The following is a 20082-nucleotide window of genomic DNA, read 5'->3' as shown; positions in this document are numbered from 1 at the left end:
TGATGAGTCATGTAAAAACAAAGTTACTTAATGATCTTAATGTGTAAACATTTTCTTTGCTTCTATTAATTATATGCTCTCAATGCTCTCAACACTTTCCATATTGATCTTGGCACAGATGGGATGGTTGGATGCATTTTTGTCCAGTTAGCAACATTATTCCGTCCAAAGGAGCCTCATGAAAGGCTTTTTAGTTATTTTCAGAAAATACTCATAAGCTTTTCAAAGAACGTCCAATAGTTTTCACATGCTGTTTTCCTCATGAATGCATTTGATAAAGCCAGCCAATCACACTCTCCCTCTGCTCAAGCGGCTCGTTTCCACAGTTTTGTCGTGTCCATAGAAGCATAGATTTTAATAAAATAAGACCATGGACACTGCTGCCTATTCAGTCCACTGAGAATTGTCTATCTGACACACGTGCCCAAAAAGTTTTCTCGCCTCTGGTTTACAGTTGGTTAACAGTCCCCAAAACCGTAACTTAAACATTGTAGAGCTGCTCCTGTATATTCCCAGCAAACAAGTGACATCAGGGAGATGTTCAGATTGTGTCTTTTTAAAGTGAAACTCTCGCCAAAATGCAACCTAGGCTTTTTTTGTGAAGGAACCCGAGTCAAACCTTTGTGTAAAAACATAATTACGACCAAAAAGCCACTTTTAAGATTTACCATATTTTCGTTTTCGGGTCAAAATCATTTTCAATGGCGTGCTAGAGGCAACTTTATGGTAGCATCAAAATCGCTATTTTTAAAACACTAAGAAGACTCGACACAACATGAAACATTGCTCGTAGTATCACCAGGGTCTCTACACATGAGCATTGAGAACATTGTTTGTGTACACAGAGTTTACTAAAAAAGAAGGTTTTTGAACAACTCATGCTAGCAGTAGCTTGTTCCACTTCTAGTGTCGATCCCCGAGTGCGACGTAACATGGAGGAGAGTAAAGGTGGAAAGCTCCTAAAGCTCAGTTCCATATCAATGTACAGATAATTTGTTGTTTTTCGCTAATGACAAAATGAAAACGAAAATACGGTAAATCTTAAAAGTGGCTTTTTTGACATAATTATGCTTTTACACAAAGGTTTGACTCGGGTTCCTTCACAAAAAAAGCCTAGGTTGCATTTTGGCGAGAGTTTCACTTTAACGTCCATCAGTCCAGGCCTACTTTTGTTCGTCTTGTGGACGTTCAGAACAAGTTTGATATTTGAATGTCTGACTAGGTCCCCTTTTGGACATCTGTGGACATGCACTCTTCTCGTGCTGTTGTTCGACAGCCTGGATCAGTTTTGTAAAGAAACAAGCTGTTTTGTTGTGTTCCAGGTTCAGAGTGGGTCTTTGCTGGTTTCTCTGTGTGCCTGCTGAAGACGATTGTGTTCTCCGTCGGTCTGATCATCATGGTGTCTGCCGTCGTCAGCGTTCATGTCATGGAGAAGCTCAAGAAGCAAAAGTGACTAAAGTTAGTACATTAACGTAGTAAAAGAACAATATCTGCCTTCAAATGTAGTGGAGTAAGAAGGATAAAGTACAAGTAAATGGAAATACTCAAGAAAAGTACCTCAAACCTGTACTTATGTGCAGTACTTCTAATTTCTACTTAATTACATTCCATCAATGATTTTGAATGAACGTATGCTTAAAGGCATCTCAGCTAAACTTTGTGTTGGAGTTTGTATTATTCCAAATTTTAAATATTGACACCAAGTTTTACATTTCTAATGTAAATGCATAATTCACATGTCCATTATCTGCTCTTCGATTACTCATAACCAGTGGCCCTGAAAAAAACCACACAGACAAAACAAACGATTGGTTGACCTCTGATCCATTGCATGTGTTTTTCCTTTATTTTGAATCTGATTGAATGTGTTTGCTATGATTAATGATTGATTGATTGATTGATTGATTGATTGATTGATTGATTGACTGATTGACTGATTGATTGATTGATTGATTGATTGATTGATTGATTGATTGCGATGCTTTTTTTGTAAATAGGTAGAACCAGAACATCTACAGTGTGTTCTTGATGATGTCATCAATATGTGTAAACCTAAAGGCCTTCTCATAGTGGCTGTGTAAAAGTTTGCGCGTACGTAGTGAGGAAAAACTTGCCATATACTTGTATATATAACACACAAGTTAAAAGGTACCCTGAGTTTTTGACCACTTGTAGGACTGTAGAGCTGTTTATCTGTTTTTTTATGAGTGGGTCCCTGTTTTGTTTGTATTGAGCAGTGTGAAGCTCACAGGGGGACGTGCACATTCGACCGGCTGATTTATGTTATTGATGCACAGACAAGGCCATGTTAGGAAATACCTTTGTGGGGATGATGTATTGAAAAACAACAAAAATAAGTTCTACATGTGTAAGACCGACAACATAAAAGAAATAACCTTGATCACACTATATGTGATACTGCATATGGTCTTACTTACAATATTCTTAAAAGGATTGCATGTGTTCACTTATAATTCCCAACATTTGGTTTGTAATTTTTGGGTCAACTCTGTGATGCAGTTTGTGCTACATGCACCATTACTGGACACTTATTAAAGACATAAACTCTTCTTATGTTTTTGCTGATAGAAGCTGAAATAGTATGTGTCACAGACTTTTGTTCCCCCTCTTGTATACTGCAGACTGTATTTCATTGCCCCTGTACTTGTATTCAGTGCAATGACAATAAATCTAATGAATTGAATCTAAATAATCTTGTTAAGTATTGTTGAGTTTTTAGCAAGGAATCGATCAGAGCTTCTGTTGAAGGAAAATATGAATATTTAATGATACTTTACTCAAAAAATACCACTGATGTTGTTTTCATGTTGGAATACTTTACTGAAGACCTCTTCAAGTCTACAATAAAGAAGTATTTGCTTCTAAAGTTGTTATAAATTGGCAAAGAAGGTGAGAACCCAAATGCAGACAACACAGGAGGCAGGATCACAAAAAGGAACAAAAGGTGAGCTTTATTTAAACTGAGCTGAAAGATACAAAAACCAAGAGATCTAGAAAAAACAAAAATGAGTCACAAGGACAAAAGACAAAGCAGCAACAAAAAGCTTAAACAAAGTGCAACAAAAGCAAAGTACAAATCAATGAAAACTCAAGGAACACAAATCAGAAACATACCGACAGAGAGACACAGGAGGAGACACTGGTGGGGAACACAGAGTGGTATCACAGGGGAAGACAGAACGACCTGACAAAGACATGAGGGAGAACAAAGACTATATACACACACACTAAGGAGGGGATCAGGTACAGGTGGAGTGACGTGGGACAAGGACAGGTGAGGGAAAGGAACAGGAAAACACTGGAAGGAGGAACAGAAAAGCAAGAAGGGACACATGAGGGCACAATTTCAAAATAAAACAGGAAACAAGATGACATAAAAAACTGGGATCATAACAAAAGTGGATTTTCAAAAGAATAAATTCAATTCTATCGGTAAAAACAATGATAGCACTATAATAGGCTACATGAAAATGTGGAGACCAGAAACGACTTAAAAATCAATTAATTGTTAATTAATGAATAACTGTTATTCAAGGACCATATAGATATTGATAAGTTACTAGAGAACAGACTTGGACTGGGAGATACTATATTAATGAATCATTAGGTAATGATTAGTTTCATAAATACCTGTGGGTAAGGTCGACTTACTGAACACTTTCTTCATGAGTTACTCCTGATCAATATGAACCAGCTGCTGAGGGGAACAAACAAGTTACTACTCATTAATTACCAATTAACCTAAATCATAAGTTTCTCTTTTTGTGCGCCTCAAAGTAAAGTGAAACATATTAATCCTCTTAGCTTCAAGCTAGGCGACACAACACATAGTCAATAAGTATCTTAAACAACAATGTATAAAATGGAGGACATAATAACAGAAGAACAAAACAACTCCTGCCTTCATGTTGTCTTTAGTCAGTGGGTCATCCCTTATTTTTTCTTTGTTGAATTACAACTACATGCAATATGATTCAGCACACTGGCCAGAACTCATCTACACTTTTTTAGTTTTAGTGCCCATACTGCATGTTTATCAATGCAACACTAGGATTATTGGCCTAATAGAGTGGTGTAGTGATGACATATTTTGTAGCCTAACCTGGTTACAAGTTGTAAGTTGTAAAGTTAGAGTTAGAATAGCTTGTAACTAAAGTCGGCCTGTAAAGACAGAGTAGTGAGTAGATGAGTCTCCGTGTTCGGTGTGAAAAAATGCAATGTCTGTGACAACTTCTGTAGTGTCATTTAGTCACTTGTTAGCAACCGCTGTTTTTAAGACACGTGTAATTTATAAATAAATTGTGGGACATTTAATGTTGTATTTTTTTATGTCGTAAAACAAAACGTGTAAATATCTGAATCCTGTGGTAACCACAGACTTACATATTTCAGTTACTTAAAAGAAAACCAATTTAAAAAATTCTAAAATCTATTTTGAGACGAGGGAACCGGAAATGCAAAAATGCTAACTGATTTCTAGGTACAGACTACACCACTCTGTGATGCCACATATGTACAACACTATTGAGCCTATTATGAATAATGACAAATACTGTACATGCAGATAAATACCCAAGTACCCATAGATATATTCATATATCCACATAAATATACACATACATATATAATATAAATAATAATATCCAAACCTAATCTGGGGTTCGAGATTTCATCTTGACTGAAACAGCCCATAATACTGGTACAAAAATAATAGACTAAAAATGCTCTTCATGACGTTTGAATTTATATATCAGATCTAACCTGATAATACAAAGATGAACTTCTGAAAATGTCTGATGTTTAGTAACATTTCTTCATTGTTTTACAGCTATTTACAGAGAAATGTTTGTGTATGAGAAAAGTCTTTCCCGAGCAGAGCAGGTTACATAAGGTGTGATTTTAACTCTCAGTAACTGTGACACAAGGTATGAGGGTGGGGATCAGTACGTGGCGTACAATTCCTGAGGAATCATTTCAGGACCTGGGAGATTTTTCTATCGAGGCATACAGGCTCTGTGGCAGAGTGTTGGTTCTAGGCTCAGTGGATCTCTTAGGTCCAGTGTGAGGCTCCAACAAGCTGTAGATGGAGGTTGGAGAAGAAGAATCACTTGTTGGATCCAGATGTTGGGCTGCAGCTTCCACCTGGTAAATAAATCAGATAAAACATTTTCAGCAAAGGTTGTTTCCAATTTTTACTTAACACTTTATTTCTAAAGGTGTTATTATACTGTATTAACATTTGAAGTAATCTCACTATGGTTAACCTCAGCTCATATGTCTATGACACATTTTAAGCATTTTCCTTCAGCAGCAGAGGGGGTGTGGGACATGGTTTCACTGTGTCTAAAAATGTGAGAACACCCTGCAACTAAAACACACACACATAAAGAAAGCACCGCTCTGGCAACACATACAGAACATTACAGTTAGTAAACACAGTTTACTTTGTTGCACCTTTCACTAAACTATGACATGGCTTGAAAAAGCACTTAACACAAGTGCAGAGTTTTCTGCTCACAATATTCTCTACATTCACTCTGTGAGAATACACAGAGTACAAACTTCTGGCGCCGCATGAAGGCACATGCAGCTGAATCCTAAAATTACTGGGGGGGCAGTGACAACAATGTGATTATTAAGTATCTTAAGTTTGGGTCCCCTCTTCACTGTCAGCATGGCCACAATAAAGCTACTGAGCAGCTACGTTTTTTAACATGTTGGTACAACACTGAAGTTATTTATCTTTCAATTTTCCAGTAAAGTTTAATGGCAGTCATCAAAGTTTCCTGTGAGAAATGTTCTATTTATTATCCCCCCGTGACGGTAAAATTAAATATCCATTCTTGCATGTAGCTATGATTATGATGTGTGCCAACAAACAGAAGCAAAGGGAGGATAAAATTCATGATATAAAATACATAAAATACCTAATGTTAATCACATTGCTGCAGTGTTGTCTCTTTGTAACTATTAAATGTTTTATTATTTTAAGTTTTGGAGTTTGTGTTGCGAACATTATTCTCAGAAATGGACCCTTTGTTTCTAGTAATGCATTAAATTGATTAAGAAAACCCTATAATTAAACACAGGTAAACAACACATAAGCTGCATGAAGCATAAAATGAAACATGCAGCAGTTTGAGTGGACTAATTGCCAGACCTCTGCAGCAGGTTTGGATATATCGTAGTCTATCTGGAGATTCATCAGGCTCATTGGCTCCAAAGAAAACATTCAAGCACAAGCAAGCAGCACAACCAGTGACATGGCAGGCAGGAGGCGAGCAACAGGACCTGGAACAGCAGATTAATGCAGAAGTTAGGAGCAAGAAGTCTCAGGCCACTTTGTCAGGTAATATATAGTGACGGGTGTGCATAGGGACATTAAATAGTATGTGAGGCTCTACTTTTTGTCTTTGTAAAACATTTCTTTATTTTGCCCGTTTCCCTTAAAGGTCCACTTCCTAAAACAGTTAATCTCATTCCCAACTTGATAAAAAAACTGAAGTTTTGGTATTGTAGGTCGGGTCAACCGCCACCCCAAAGCACTGAGTTGTGAGAATGAGACTCAAAAATCAACTTTCTTACAAACTGGACCTTTAAAATCAGTCTCAGTCGTTAAGTGACTCAGAATTTGAAATTCTGTCATTTGGTTTGTCAGTCAGATTTAAAAAAAAAAAAAAAAAAAACCTCTTACCTCAGGAACTGCATACACTGTATTTTCGATGGTCTCTGTTTTTTCTGCAGGTCAGTCATAAAAAATACATGTTGCTTTAATTTACAATTCATTTTGAGAGCTTTATTTTTAAATAATTTAAGATTTTTAGCTTTTCCACTACTTAATTGAATTACATTTACATTTCTTGAGGTGCACCTACATTGAGTCTGAATGCACATGCACAACAGCACATTTAACAGCCTCTATGTGTAGGATTTTTATATTGTGGGAGGTTGTTGACTAACCTGAGATCTGATGCTTAGGATGAATGGGCTAAAGCACAAGGACAAGTGTAATTCTGAGAATGTCTCATTTTTCTACACCGAAAATCAGTTCTGGTTATAGAATAATTCAAAAGACGCAATAATTACTTCTATTACTGAATCTATAAATAAGGGCTTTAAGTTACACAGAAGTTTGGTACAACACTGACTGTGGTAAAGAATGAACAGTGGTGGATTCCTAACCATACAGTGTGAAGGGACCTGTGATACTGTGGATTATGTAACGATTGTAATTGCATTGCCTACAAACACAAAGGGGTTTATGTGTATGGCAGCTAGGACACTGTAAACAAACAGTATTTTGTAGATTTTACTTTGCAATTCTGTGTTAAAATGCACACTTGGACTTACGTTTTCTTCTCTTTCGGAGATAAAAAACTACTGCCACACTTATGAGGAGCAAGACACTTAGGACGAAAAAAGGCACAATGAAAACTACGATGTCCGGTTTAAGATCTGTAAAAATAAACAAAACCAGTTTAGAAAATGATACCACATCTTGCCAGCCTGTCTTTTTAACATACTGTAATAGAAATGTCATGTGACTTTACTGGAAGATTCTGATTAACATTAGTCATCAATGCATATTTCTTTGCTCTATTTTAATTTATCGAGTAGATTCGAAATAAAAAAAATCAGACTGAAGTTTTAATTATAAAATTGTCTCAGTAAAAAAGTGATCTGTTATAATGAATAATTAATCATTTCATAACCTACTAAATACTAATAGATTTACCCAGGTGTTTTCAAGTTAAAAAAAAACTTTGAATGATTTTAAAAAAGATTCTATGTTCCTCCTCTACGTACACTTGTTGTGTTTCCTGTCCAAGAAAATGTTGTTCACAGTAAAAGAGGTCGTCTTGAGATGAGGTCAAAAAAAGTTAACAAGTTTTGGACTGCAAAACATATTTTTAAAATGTATTTCCAAAATAAGACTAAATTAATGATGTCATTTTTATTTCCATTATTATTATTACTTTATCAACAGTTGGTTGTTTTGTTTTTCAGTCTTACCATCATGTCGGGGGCAGAAATCCCAAATCTTTGTCATGTTTTTGGTCCCGCTGACCTGGTTGCTATGGTTACAGGTGATTGAGTCATTCACCAGGTAGACTCTGAGAGAAGCACCAGAGGTCGTGACCTCTGATCTCTCTCCTCCCTCCTGACTGCAGGTTTTGGTGTCACATGTAAAAGTGCTGCTGATGTGAGAGTCCTGTGTGCTGCAGGTCACAGTGAGGTTACAGGAGTCTGAGCTGTTGGACACAGAGTCCACTGTCAGCTTAACTGGAGACACTGGATCTGAGGTGGGAAAAAGGTGTGAAACGTTTTAGAAACATGACAGCAGAAACTTCATTTTAGTGTCTCAGATGTGAACAAACCCACCTTGAACTGTGACGCTGTATTCAGCTCTTGTTTGTAAATCAACAGGCCCCATCACTCGTGCAGTATAAACTCCACTGTCTGTCTCTTGTAGATTTTTCAGTTTCACACAGTATTTTTTCACAGTAAACTCAATCCTTCCTGTGTAACCTGGAGAGACTTGTGGTTCATTACGAGGAAACCATCTGACTAAAAACGATTCTTTATTGGTACTTTTATTATTGAAGTTCCAATAAACAGCATTGTCCTTCAGATCATCAGTTTCATTGAGATTCAGCATCACATCCTCTCCCTTCTGCACAAACACAGGAGTCACAGCACTGGACCCTGTAGAAACAGTAAACACATGATACAATAAACATCACAAACAATATATGGTTATTTGGTCTATAGGCTGAATGTTATACCTCATTCCTACTATATTTCCAACACATTGGATCATCTGTTCAAAATTATGAATGACTTCAGCTCCTCGTGGCTTATTAATGATTCAGAAATGTCTTTAAAATACTTCAAACTGACTTTGTCTTGTGACACAGTTTGTATGGATGGAGGAGTTTAACTAGTGAAACTGAGCACAGTGAGAGTAAGATCTAAGTCTTAAGTGTTTCTCATTTCAACATCACGGTCTTTCCACTGTGTTTCTTTAGAAAACAGAACACAAAAATGCCCAAATTACTGTAATAAGAAGAAGTGTGCATGTGAGGGGAAAATATACTTTGAACAAAAATGTTTTGCAGAATTAGTTTAATAACAAAAAAGGAACTTCGCTCAATTTACTGGTTCTGAAATTTTTGTAGAACTTAATACAATGTTTTTGCTGTTCACTATCTTTCTCTGAGTTCTTTACTTTTATCATCGTTTTCTTCACTGGATGTTGAATTGTTGAATTAGTGAAGGACGACCTGAAGCCGCTGGCTGTCTGTGCATTTCCTATTGTCATTATTGAGTTCTGCCTTATCTGTGCAACAGTGATACCTGCACTATCATGACTCTGTTTCTGTAGTTTCCTGTTTTATTTGAAGATTTACCCTCATGTGTCATGTTTTGCTTTTCATTTCCTCTCAGTTTGATTTCCCACCCTTTTTCTGTGCCCACCTGTGTCTTGTCTGTAATCAGCCCTTGAGTGTATATAGTCTGTGTGCTTCCTCTTGTCTTTGTTAGTTTGTCCATTTTCTTCTCCAGTCTCGTGTTGTTCCCCTGAACTTCTCACAGTTGTCCTCCAGTGTCTCTGTGTGTTTGGTTTTTTACTCCTCATAGTTTTCCTGATATCATACTTTGCTTTTGGTTGAATTTTGTAGAGGCTTTTTGTGTTGCTACTTTGGTTTTTTAGTATTTACATTTCTTGTTTTTTTTCTGGATTTCAGCTTCTCATTGGAAGCTTGTTTTTTTGCTCCCCACGCTGCCTCCTCCTGGTGTTTTTGCATTTGGGTTTTCACAAAATTCACATGCAGGTATTTTACAAAAACAAACATGACATGTGATCATTTTAAGCAGAAGTTATAGCCTTCAGAAATGATTTGTTTTTGATATTCTCATGATTCGGAGACTGAAAAACTATTGATCTTCTTTATCATATAGACTCATTTTTAGTTTGACAAAAGGGTTCTGTCATTTGAATTTCTAGTTTTCTTTATTGTGGTGACAGCAGCAGCTGGTTGCCAGTTTTTCCATTATGTTCTAAATTATTCATGACAATTTTGCAGCTCTTCAAAATACAGGATGCGTTCAGAGCATCTCTCAATAATGCTGCCCCCAGTCCAGTGTCATTAGCATTATAAGTCTCAAGTTGACTCCCACTGCATACAGACAGCTCTCGTTTTCACTTGTTCTTATTATATACTAATTTCTGGGACAGACAGGGCAGGGGACAACTGCTCATGATTCAGGACTTTCCCACATTTTTCAGGATGTCTGGTCGCTCTAGTGCTGAGTCACAACAAAGTGCTCCCCTCGTTGTCAGACACACCTGGAGCCGAAAGTATAAAGCTCTGTGCATGTTCAGATGTAGAAAACTGTGTACACGCATAACAGGAAACATGCATACACGCTCCGTTCGCCTTTTACTCATACACCGCAATCATCCTGGAATTTTACGCACGTGCAACCGTACAGTCCACATATATTAAGAAACGGCTCTGCTCTGAATGTTATCTTTCCCTTACCATAGTAAAACAGTTTTAGTAATCAGAAGTTTTTACACGGCCCTAACCAAAGCACAGCTAAGAAAATGTAGCTGTTATAGGTTGTTTTTAAAGGCACTGACAGACCTGTTATTTTAGCATTTAGGTACAAGAAGCATCTGATATCCACAGTAACCACCTGTGTGAAAACTGCTAGTTATTTAAAATTAACTCCAGAATAACACTGTTTGCTGCAATGAAAAAGGCACCATTAAACTGCATTGAATACATAAAGGAAGTGGGCTGCAGGTTATGGTTTCCGTTCACTGTTGAGTTTCTTTGTGGTAAAAGAGAAAAAATTCTTCTCTGTCAAATGGCAGCTGCTCTTCTCACCCATTGCACCCACCTCCCACACATTAAAACATAACAGTCCCTCTTTGTCAACATTACTATGTGATATCTTGTAGCACTGTATATTTATTTAAATGTAAAAACTAGCTAAATTGACATAACCTAATTCCTTATACACACAGTCATACCTGTAGTTTTACGTGCATAGAGGATTATGAAAAAGCCACAATACTCTGATGAAAGAATAACTGCTTACATAATCATGTCTCCTGTTGACACGGTTCAGTGTCAAAGAAGATACTTAGTACAGAGAGACTAACTTTGGAAGATCCTTATTTGATTTAGCTAACTCAGGCTGCTTGAGTTATTTTTATTGTCATTATTTCAACTTGCAACAGTGTTAGCTGATAATGTTTTCAGTTTGTGACTGTGTTTGTCATCATGGTAAAATGTGGTCCTGGAGAGAACTTTTAGGCGGGAACTAACACAGAAGTAGTTTTGAGTATTTGCCATGTGGTTATATGTCTCTGTCTGTCTGTAGAAAGACTTTTATCAGCATGATATCATCACAAAAAACTTTACAGGTGGGCAGTTTAGATCAAAATGAAGGTGGAGTTCAGAGATGGGTGTCTTCTAAGAAAAGAGGCCAGAAGTGGTGAGGTAGAACGGGGGAAACCAGCATTTGACCCTCCACTTTACAGCCCTGTCCCACATTTGTCTTACTGTAAGTTGCAGATCTCTGTATCCACCTCTAATCTCTCCTGTCCACTCTATTGCAACTGGTTTTCAGTAGTAATGACTAGTGATTTGTCATGGGTCAGATTGTGAACATGTTAATAGGTGTTACGGCTCCTGTGATCCCATCACCAGATGGTCTCTAGTTATTATATTGGTAACACTTTACAATATGGTACACAAAAATGTGAGTAGCTACTGAGGAGTGAGTAAGGAATGAATCAGAAACGACTCGATAATTAATGAATCATTACTGAGTAATTCCTGAGTAACTGTGGTTCAATGACTTTATAAGATAATGATGAGTTACTTCAGAAAAGACTTGGAAATACTATATTACATACATACTGACCACTTTCTTCATGAGTAGAACTATGGACCAGCTGCTGAGTGACACAAACTATCCACTACTCATTAATTACTGATTGCTTAATAATTAGTTCCTCTTTTTAAAGTCAGGTCCGTGGCATCAACACTGTTCTCCACAGCACCGATACGGACCAAGATAGCTCTGGTATAGTGCTCCAAGACACTATGAAATGTTTTGTGTGCTTCAACATAAAATAGGGCCTTTTTATTAAAAAATATGTATATCATATTTGTATACATTGTTTAGAAAACCTAAAAAGACCAAAGCCAAGGATCATTTGGTCCTGATAACAAGTATTGACTTACTTGATAAATTTTTTTTCATTTTGAGTCGATCCCACAAACATGTTAATTCTCATTATAGAGCGACAGATGTCAGGATGATATGTGTTTTGAAATCAAGACCCAACCAAGAAAAGAGAGTATATTTTAAAAATGGTTTAGAAGTTTTTGCCTTATTTGATCTTTAACCACGATGTTTTAGTGCTGAGATACAACAACTAGATTTTGGAAGCAAAAGGAGGAAATCCAAACCATGAATTATTAATGGCGAAAGTTCTTACCTTGCGACAAATGTGCCAGAAAAACACAACATACAAGTGAAATAGGTCCCATTATAACTCATGTCACATACAGAATGAGGAAGTTTCATTTGTCTTTTATGCTGTGCCTAAAGGAGGAAGTAGAAGTCAAAAGAAAAAAAGAGCTACATAACGTATACACACACACACACACACACACACACACACTTTAACCATTAGAGCACATTGCACACCCAGATTTATTTAACAACTGTTTAATAAACATTTCAGTCCTCACAATTTAAGATACTTGAGAATAACACTCCTCAATTAAGGTAAAAAAGGTATTTTTACACAATCTTTACGTCTGACACATTTCCTGTCTCTAAATGGCCACGCCCTCTATTGCAGTACCACTGTTGAAAATCAGCTTGGACCGACCGTCTCTCAGTCAAATTTTAGCTTCATCTTAATCTGATAAAGCACTGAATGGAACTTTTAGCCAACATGCCAAATTAAATCACCCATAAGACCTTTTTATCATGGTCCTGTGCAACCAATACCATTTACATAAATGAAAGTATCTGGTTCACAACAACAATGAATTTCAGGAATGAAAAGAGAACTAATATTTCAAAAAGTAATAATGGGTCAAATTGACCAAAACTGTTAGAATGTGGTAGGAAGATGATGACCCAAATGCAGAAAACACCGAAAAAGGCGAGTTTAATAACTAAAGCTGAGAAATAAGCAAAAATTCAAGAAGTGCAAAAATGCAAAACAAACAAAAAAACTACCACAAAGTACAAACCAAGTATAAAGTACAAATCAAAAGAAATGTTCAAACCAGTAAACATGAGAGCAAAGTAGGAACAGAAAAAAAACAGAAACATACCACGGGGAGACACTGGAGATAACCCTGGAGTTTACATGGGTGGCATCACAAGACGAACTGACAAAGACATGAGGGAGCACTATAAGACTATATCCACACACACAAACTAACAAGGGGGTGAGTTACAGCCGGAGTGAGGCAGGGAAAGAAAGGGTGAGACACTGGAAGGAGGGAAAATCACACAGAAGGAGGAACTGAAAAGAAACGTGCTTTTCAGGGCACAATTTCAGAATAAAACAGGAAATGAGAGAACAACAAAAAACAGGATCATGACAAAAACCATGGTAAGGAAACACACACTCATATTCATATACAGTACACACACATACATACACTAAATGTAAGAAGAAATCACAAGAAAAACAGATGGCCAAAATAATAGTTTATTTGAAAACAAATAAATACACACATCACATCATTTCCAACTTGGACAATGGCAGCCATTTTAGATTTAGATTTAGATTTAGATTTAGATTAGATTTTTTTTTAGATTTATGCTTGAAACTGAGTGAAATTTTCTGGACAGGAGGCTGTTTGAGTGGAAGGGACACAAACTTTCCTCAGATCATGTAAAGACAGAGAGGATACAGCCAGGGTTCTGCTCAACAGTTGTATGTGCCCCCTGCTGGAGCCCACTGGTAACTACGCCTGCTGGCATGTTGGTGAGGCGGAACAAAACATTTCTTCTGATTTTTGTTTTCCACTCAGGTTCACACATGAAAAAAGAAAATCTCCTGAAATGTTTTTTCCACTCTGTTTCAGAGAGGATTTTTTTTCCCCTTGATTTTATTTTCCACTCCACTTTTCACTTGGTTTCAACCAGTTCAAGTCACAGGACAAAAACACTTTGGATCAGACTTTAAAAATGGATCACCAGAAAAAACAATGTCTTCACTTGTTGCTTCAATTAAGGTAATGAAGTTATTTTTACTCGACCATTAAACATTTTCTATCTCTGAATGACCACTCCCTCTATGGCAGTATCCCAGTTGAAAATCAGCTTGGACTGATTGTCTTCTACTAAATTTTTAGCATCTAAATCTGTTAATGCATTTCACAAAAAATGTGGGAAAACTCATTTTTACCACGACCGGCCAAATTAAACCAGTCAACACAATAAAGGCATAACAATATTCAACCATAAGACTTTTTTATCATGATCCTGTGCAACCATTTACATAATTGAAAGTAATTTCAGGGTTGAAAAGAGAGCTAATATTTCAGCAGCACAAAAGTAGAATTGGGTCAAATTGACCAACAACATGGTTATGACACATACTTACACTCATATACTACGTGTAGTACATACACACTAAATGTAAGACAGAGTCACATGGAGACAGACAAAACAGATGGCCAAAATAATTATTTATTTATTTAAAAACATGAAAATACACACATCACAAAGATCATTTCCAACTTGGGCAATGGCAGCCATTTTAGATTTGTGGCTCTTAAATTTCTAACATTTGCATTAAAAATGAAAGCAGTACCAATAAGTAGTAAATCATAAATAAAAACCTATCTTTGTTTACTATCTACTATCTGAGGCCTTGTAGAATATTCTCTGTAAGCTCCACAACAAATTCAAACACATGAAATGCTTTTCAGTTTACAGCGAGAACATACCTGGATTTTTGCACTTAATTTTTACTGTCTCCAAATAAAATCTCTGTATTACTTCTCTGCTGTGTTCATGCCTCGTATACCTTGCAGTGATCTGACTCGTCTGGTTTTATCTCAATACTAAGGCAGTTTCTCAACACAGTCAGAAAGCAGCCTCATGTTCACCCATAATGTTGCCTTCTGTGTAGCTTGAAACCATGTACAACCAGCGCTTTAAGTGGGCCGGTACTGACCAGCTTCGAAGCCAACTCTCAACATTTGAATCCAAATTTGAGCCATTCAGTCCAATAAAATTTGGAAAGTCTAGAAGAGCTGCAAGATTAAATCCTTTTATCTCTATTCAAGTTAGCCAGGCACTAAACCAGAAGTTAGTTGGTTTAAGTGTCTAGTGCGCACGCTCTATGGACCCCACAATGCAGAAGAGCCGGGTAATTTTATAGCCGGGAAGTCGAGCCAACGACCTGTCAACGTCCTTGACTTTGACTTCTACATTTTACTTTTTGTCATACAGTTCTCTTGCATACCAGCAGTTCTCACAAGCCAGCAGTACTCTTTTCTGCCCACTCCTTATCACAGCAGTGAGGCAAAGAAGGCATGAGTCGCACCAAAGCGCTGCCCGCTTGCCTTCATTGCAATGCTCCAAGGCCGACTTGCAATCTGCAGTGATCGTTTCAGCATCTCAACTCTTTATTCTGCGTTCCACGAGTGAATTAGGCAAGAAAACACACTGATAATCTATCAGAGATAGTATCACTGCTGTTTGTGATTGTGTTTTGACATAGGCCTACAGTTTATATTCCTCAGAGATGGGCAAATTCACACTGAAGAAGCTGAAACCCCTCCCAGCACATCATCACACAAATATTTGGTGCTCTTAACTTTGTCCTGCTTTTCCAGGGACACATAAAAAGCTTCATGTAATTAAGTTATTTCAGAGACCAGCTCTATGTGTGATTAGAAAAGAGCAGTGGAGCAGAACTGACCAGAAGAAGGCACGTCCAGGCTACCTCATCAGTAGCCAGCATGTGAAGGAGGGTACCGGCACTGATTTTTTTATTTTCTTTTTCATTTTTTCCAAGCACTGTCTAGAAACCATTCCAAAATTTTAAAAAATGTGGTATTTACAGGACAAATAAGTCTTTGAGGAATAAAAGAAAATATTTCATATTGTGTTTTACGACCAGACATGGTTGCAAGAGGCTCCAGCGTGCCCTGTGTGCCAGCATGTTAGAAGACCTCTGGCTGAGGCAGAATACAGTGTCCAACATTTACATTTAAATAAGACTGCAATTGGTCTTGGCAGCTCTGTTAACCTGAGCATATATGGTCTCTGGCTGAGGGGTGGGGGGTTCTTCAGGTCTTGTTGGAAACTGCACCAGGGAGTAGATGGATGGTGGAGAAAGACCTGAGACCTCGTCTGTAGGATCCTGATACAGACTTTCTGTTTTAGTGACGTCCTAAAAATAAACCAGATTACCTTGTTAAGAAAATGAAATGCTTGTCATTATTTCTTTGCTGTACATAGAATATATCCAAACTCGTGGTTCAAAGATAACTCAATCAACAGGTTTGAATTTATGGATCACAGTACATGTAGAAATTCTTCAGATCACAACAACACATTGGAGCACAAGGAAGCAGCACAAAGAGATATCTGCTAGTGAGTGTGCAGCCGGCAGCCGACTGGGTGCAGCCGTTGGTGTAGCAAAGAAGATGGATGTAATTTATATGAGAGTGAGTGTGATAGTTGTGGCTGGCCAATGCATTAGGAAGGCTAGATTTCTGTTACACTTAAACTAACAGAGATTTAGATTTTAAAGTCAGAGATGGGCAGATGAAGCTGCAAAGCTTGTGTCACTTCTGTTTCAATGCATCGTGCCGGAGCTTGCATTGAATTAATGAGACTGGATCACTTGTCTGAAGCTTCACACGTCACCTGTGCTTCATTCAGCGTGACCGTTTTAAAAGCTGAACTAATGGTTGGCACATTAGTGGAATAAGAGGAGAGCAGAATAATTGAGAAATGTAGTGATCTACATTAGAAAGACAAAATCATAAGCAACAATTCCCCGTGAAATTGAGTAATGATTTGATAAAAGTAAGGTTAAGTTGAAAATGCACTGAGTAGTTTTGGGGAAGACATTTTAATCAGAAGCTAAAGATCTTCATTGACTGATTTTTATATGTAAACAAACTAAACAAACAAACTTTTTTGTTTTCATGACTGAATAAACTAAATAAACAAACTGACCTTAAAGGACAACACAATTTCATACTGTTTAACTTTGTTTATATGTGGCGGACCCTGCCACCTTTCTAGCTTCAAACAGTGTTCTGGGACTTTATTTTCCTCTGAGAACAGCTTGTTTACTCAGTTATGGAAAAAATTAATTCTTCTGAGTTTCTATTATTATTTTAATAATATTGTAAATAATACAACTCTGAGTTTGAATGAATTTCAGTCTCACATGTGACTTGTATGAAATGTCACATAAATATCAACCCTGAACTGTAAAAACATGAGCCCACAGTGGCACTCGGACTTAACTACATCATAAGGCACATTAATGTTTCATGTCAGGAAAAATATTTTATCTGGGCCTTTTATTATTTTCACTGTAACAATTTGCACAATAACATCTATATTTAATGATGCACTTCTGAAAAGTAAACAGATTTAATGAGGTTTCTTGGACTTGTATTGCACACATATAATGATGAGACTATGAGGCACACTATTAATAGCAAGGTGTGGTGATGGTGCCTCAGCCCCAGTCTTTAAGGGCTGAAATACATTTTACAGGCCACCAGATGTCATTGTGTTTCCTGAGTTTGAAACCCGGAAGCTCCAAATCTTTTTAGAAAGAAAGCCTCAAAGCTTCATAAGCTATTTATGAAAATCGAGCCTTCATCGTTGATCTCCTCAAAATGTGAAATTCTGTTCCTCAGTTCCTCACTGGCAATGCTTAGAGAGTTATGTAAAAGGAAAAAAAGAAATAAAAGAAAATAAATACAACTTGCTGCTTACCTGAGGAACTTCATATATTGTATTTCCGTTGCTCTTTTTTTTATCTGTAGGTCAACCATAAAAAATAATGAAGAAGTTGATTTGATGGGTAACATTTCCCTTCTCTCTTCTACAAATTGTGAACTTAATAAACAAAGACGATATTTTGAACTGTACTGACACAGAACAGCTCCGGGGGTCTCTGACTGACCCAGACTTACAGTAATGTTATTTTTCCAAAGATAAGATTAGCAGGGATGTAATCAGGGTATTAGAAATACTAATTTTACATTTCCTTTATTCATTGACTCGTTTCAGTCTTTTAAATGCTATTTTTTTCCAGCCTTCACATTGCCAGTATGTTACGTCTATGTTATGTCTAATCATACAGTGAAGTGTGCAGGTGTGAAGGGTGTGCTCTGCTGCAATACAGGATTTTTAGCTAATTGCAACTATTGTGAAGATTCTAAATACACCGTACTGAACAGCATGCTGGGACTTACAATATCTGCAGAGGAAGAAGGAGCAAATGATCCCAAGAACAATCACAAGGCCAGCTGCTCCAATGCCAATCCCAGCCCCATTGAGTATATTAGACTCTGTGAAGAAACCAAAGAACTAGATCAGAAATGTTGACTTATAAAGATTGCAGTTTTATTTTTACAAATATTTCTAAAGAGACAATTTTCCTGTCAGACTTCACTGAAATAACCCCGCCATCATCCAATTTGATCACCAGGACACAGAAATAATGTCTCAGATCTTGACTTTCAAAAAGGATTAACTGCAAATCTTTTTCTGACCAGTAAGATTGGTGTGTTGACTCCCACAGTATTTGGTGACATATGGGTGATAATGAATGACACAAGAATATCCTGTACAATGTAAACGCTGCTGTTTATGCCTCTTTTCCACACGGTTCTGTGTGTGTATGTAATTTAACCTGAAGTCCATCCATTCCTATGGGAAAAAAAGGGGACCTAGTCAGACATTCAAATATCAAACTTGTTCTGAACGTCCACGAGACGTACAAAAATAGGCCTGGACTCACGAGGTCCTCACGAGTAATCCAAAGGCTAGAAAACTTTTTGTTTTTTGAAATGAGCCGTTTGAGCAGAGGGAGAGTGTGATTGGCTGGCTTTATCAAATGCATTCATGAGGAAAACAGCATGTGAAAACTATTGGACGCTCTTTGAAAAGCTTATGAGTATTTTCTGAAAATAATGTAACTAAAAAGCCTTTCATGAGGCTCCTTTAGACGGAATAATGTTGCTAACTGGAAAAAAAATGCATCCAACCATCCCATCTGTGCCAAGATCAATATGGAAAGTGTTGAGAGCATTGAGAGCATATAATTAATAGAAGCAAAGAAAATGTTTACACATTAGGAACATTAAGTAACTTTGTTTTTACATGACTCTCCATTGTGGCTGAACTGAACCAATCTGCCTCCAGAGAACTTTGTCAGGCAAAATGTTTGAATGTATATGAGTAACTTTGAGCTGTCGATCACTATTTGTTTGCTATAGTGTCTTTGAATCTTACCTGGAGGTTGCTGACAGTGATGTTCAATCTTCTGCTCAAAGTGTTTCCAGCTGACCTGGTTGCTATGGTTACAGATGATGACACCTTGCTTCAAGTAGAAGTTCATAGAAGAATGATAAGGCGTGACCTCTGATGTCTTTCCTCCCTCCTCATTGCAAGTTTTGTTGTGACACAAAAAAGTGCTGCTGATGTGAGAGTCCTGTGTGCTGCAGGTCACAGTGAGGTTACAGGAGTCTGAGCTGCTGGACACAGAGTCCACTGTCAGCTTAACTGGAGACACTGGATCTGGAAGGAAAATAAACAGGTATGAGGGTTTTGAAACAGGGTGCTGCTGTGGAGCATCATTTAAAATGTTAAGAAACTTACCAAGAACTGTGACCTTGTAATCAGCTACAACCATGTCATTGTTCCCACTCACAACTGCAGTGTAACGTCCACTGTCAGCCTTTTGTACATCCTTCAAGCATAAAGTGTAATTTTGTACAGAAAATTCAACTCTTCCCTTGAAAT

The 20082-nt window shown here is 37.3% G+C and overlaps 1 protein-coding gene and 1 long non-coding RNA gene across 2 annotated transcripts; both read right to left on the bottom strand.

The window, feature by feature from the left end:
• Window positions 1-4651: 4651 nt before the first annotated feature.
• Window positions 4652-12593, bottom strand: LOC311266304 (SLAM family member 5-like; the record flags this gene model as incomplete). Its single annotated transcript, XM_084368595.1, has 6 exons — window positions 4652-5163; window positions 6716-6759; window positions 7372-7476; window positions 8035-8319; window positions 8404-8727; window positions 12542-12593. 6 exons carry the CDS (start codon window positions 12591-12593, stop codon window positions 4996-4998), a joined length of 978 nt encoding a protein of 325 aa, XP_084224721.1. The 3' UTR covers window positions 4652-4995.
• Window positions 12594-14749: 2156 nt separating this feature from the next.
• LOC311266254 lies at window positions 14750-19662 on the bottom strand. Its single transcript, XR_014623686.1, has 3 exons — window positions 19573-19662; window positions 18531-18626; window positions 14750-16477 (listed from the first exon to the last, which is right to left on the bottom strand). It is a non-coding gene; the product is annotated as an uncharacterized lncRNA (long non-coding RNA).
• Between the last annotated feature and the right edge of the window lie 420 nt (window positions 19663-20082).

The sequence above is a fragment of the Pagrus pagrus genome (assembly GCF_965226575.1).
Source record: "Pagrus pagrus genome assembly, chromosome: 12".
Classification (NCBI taxonomy): domain Eukaryota; kingdom Metazoa; phylum Chordata; class Actinopteri; order Spariformes; family Sparidae; genus Pagrus; species Pagrus pagrus.
Note: the sequence above shows the minus strand (reverse complement) of the source record. Positions and strands in the feature narration are given on the sequence as shown.